The sequence below is a fragment of the Triticum aestivum genome, chromosome 7A (genome assembly GCF_018294505.1).
Source record: "Triticum aestivum cultivar Chinese Spring chromosome 7A, IWGSC CS RefSeq v2.1, whole genome shotgun sequence".
NCBI lineage: Eukaryota > Viridiplantae > Streptophyta > Magnoliopsida > Poales > Poaceae > Triticum > Triticum aestivum.
This window is the reverse complement of record NC_057812.1, coordinates 682419976-682421704: the sequence shown is the minus strand read 5'-3', so window position 1 is coordinate 682421704 and position 1729 is coordinate 682419976. Positions and strand designations below refer to the sequence as shown.

Genomic DNA, 1729 nt, shown 5'->3' with positions numbered 1-1729 from the left:
CAAGTAAATCTTAGCAGTGCAAACACCTAGATAGAACCAACCAATGTAGATAATGTGTGCACATATCAGATTATGCCTTTTCATATAGAACATAATATTCTAATAGAGATACCAGGTACATGACAAAATAGAACACACTAAAGTCTCATACAACTCTACTTGTTGCACATGAAATGGCATAGTCAACATACTACAACTCGTACCAACATGTCCATAAGGGAAACATGCAACCAGAGACAGGCCTAGATATGAAAATGAGTACAGAACTACAGATCAAACTGAAAACTGAAGCTGGTGTTTTCAAAAACAACATCATCTCTATTTGAAAATCTTTGTCAAGAATACTCTCGCAACAGAGCACCTCACCGATGCCTGCCAAACTTCTAATCAGCAGAACATTCATCAATTTGGAGTTGCCAACCGCATTCCTCCATCCAGTGGTAGGCGGGAAAACAAGGGCACATAAGAGAAAAAAGGCCTAAACTTCTGGTAGTTAGGCTCGACGCAATATACAACTGTGCTCTCATGACGATCCAGATCGTATGCAATCAGTTCATTGTTCCAATGAGCTATAAAGAAGATTATGTTGGCATGTGGATGTACTCCAATGACTTCAAGGTCGAAGCCGAGCTGAAACAACACATTTGGAGCTACATTTGAAAGCTTGCGCAACAATTTCCAGTGCATGCATTTGTCATCCAGGTGAGTCCCATCCCACTGATAGATGTCAGCACCAAGAACGTAAACTGATATAGTCGAAAATGAGTTTGCATCATGTCCTTCAGTATCGTCGGAGTCAATATAAAATAGCTGTCCTGCGGACTTTCCGATGAAACCCGCGAAACTCGGATCAACTGATATTGGCAGTGGAATGATTCTCCATCTTAGCCCTTGTGCATCAACTATTGCCAGCCCACGCTGATGTATGAGCAAGTGCAGACACCCCTTGTGGAAAACGCCTGGTTGACTCCAGCACAGGCTAACTTCGCTGTCCCATTGGCTTTTCATTGATACCCACACACCAGATTTTGAGGAGTAAATGTTCACTCCTCTCACAACCAGGGATTGGGATTGTTCCAGCATAAATTCGAACAGATGAAACTCTTGAATGGACACGCCACTGTCAAAACCCAGGTAAGCGCGACAGCAGTCGCCGGCGTAGCCAGAGTGAGGCAGCACAATATACTCACCGGTAGCTGGATTGGAGACCATGTAGCGAGATGTTCCAGCAGCAGCAGGGGTGCCCGTGCGGATGCTTGTGAGAAACAATCCATCGCATGAATCCTCGAGGGAGACGAAGCAGTCCGTGCTGTCGGACGGCAGCGGCAGGAGCGGGTAGGTCTCGGCGACGCTCGCCCAAGGGAAGGCGGACAGGTCGGCGTAGTTGACGACGAAGCCGCGGGGGTCGGCGGAGTCGGCCGTGATGCGGTAGAAGAATCCGGCCAGGGTCTGCGCCATCTTCTTCCGGTTGGCGGGGTCGGCGATGATGCCGCGCCATGTCGGGCAGACGCACTTGCAGATGCAGAGCGATTTGTAGGGCACGCGAGAGAGGATCTCTGCGATTAGGTCGTGGGTGAGCCTCGACATCGGCTCCTCCATGCCGACCGTCCGCCGCGAGCGCTGGCTGCGGTTCTCCGACGGGATGACGGCTGGAATTGGTAGGGTTGCGGCGGGGGATGGCCGGCGGCGGCGGCGGGGTGCCTTCAGGATTGGGGACTCGGAGTGGTGA

General features: G+C 50.2%; 1 protein-coding gene across 3 annotated transcripts in view; it reads right to left on the bottom strand.

The window, feature by feature from the left end:
- The window catches only part of LOC123149283 (putative F-box protein At3g17490), a 3257-nt gene extending 1534 nt beyond the window's left edge, over positions 1-1723 (bottom strand). Inside the window, exon 1 of one of the 3 annotated variants that reach the window (XM_044568915.1) lies at positions 362-1723. In XM_044568915.1, coding sequence (XP_044424850.1) covers positions 403-1599 — 1197 coding nt within the window. In that variant the 5' untranslated portion in view covers positions 1600-1723 and the 3' untranslated portion in view covers positions 362-402. The remainder of the gene's footprint in view (positions 1-361) is intronic. The other 2 variants (XM_044568914.1, XM_044568916.1) reach the window with 2 other exon arrangements.
- Positions 1724-1729: the final 6 nt, after the last annotated feature.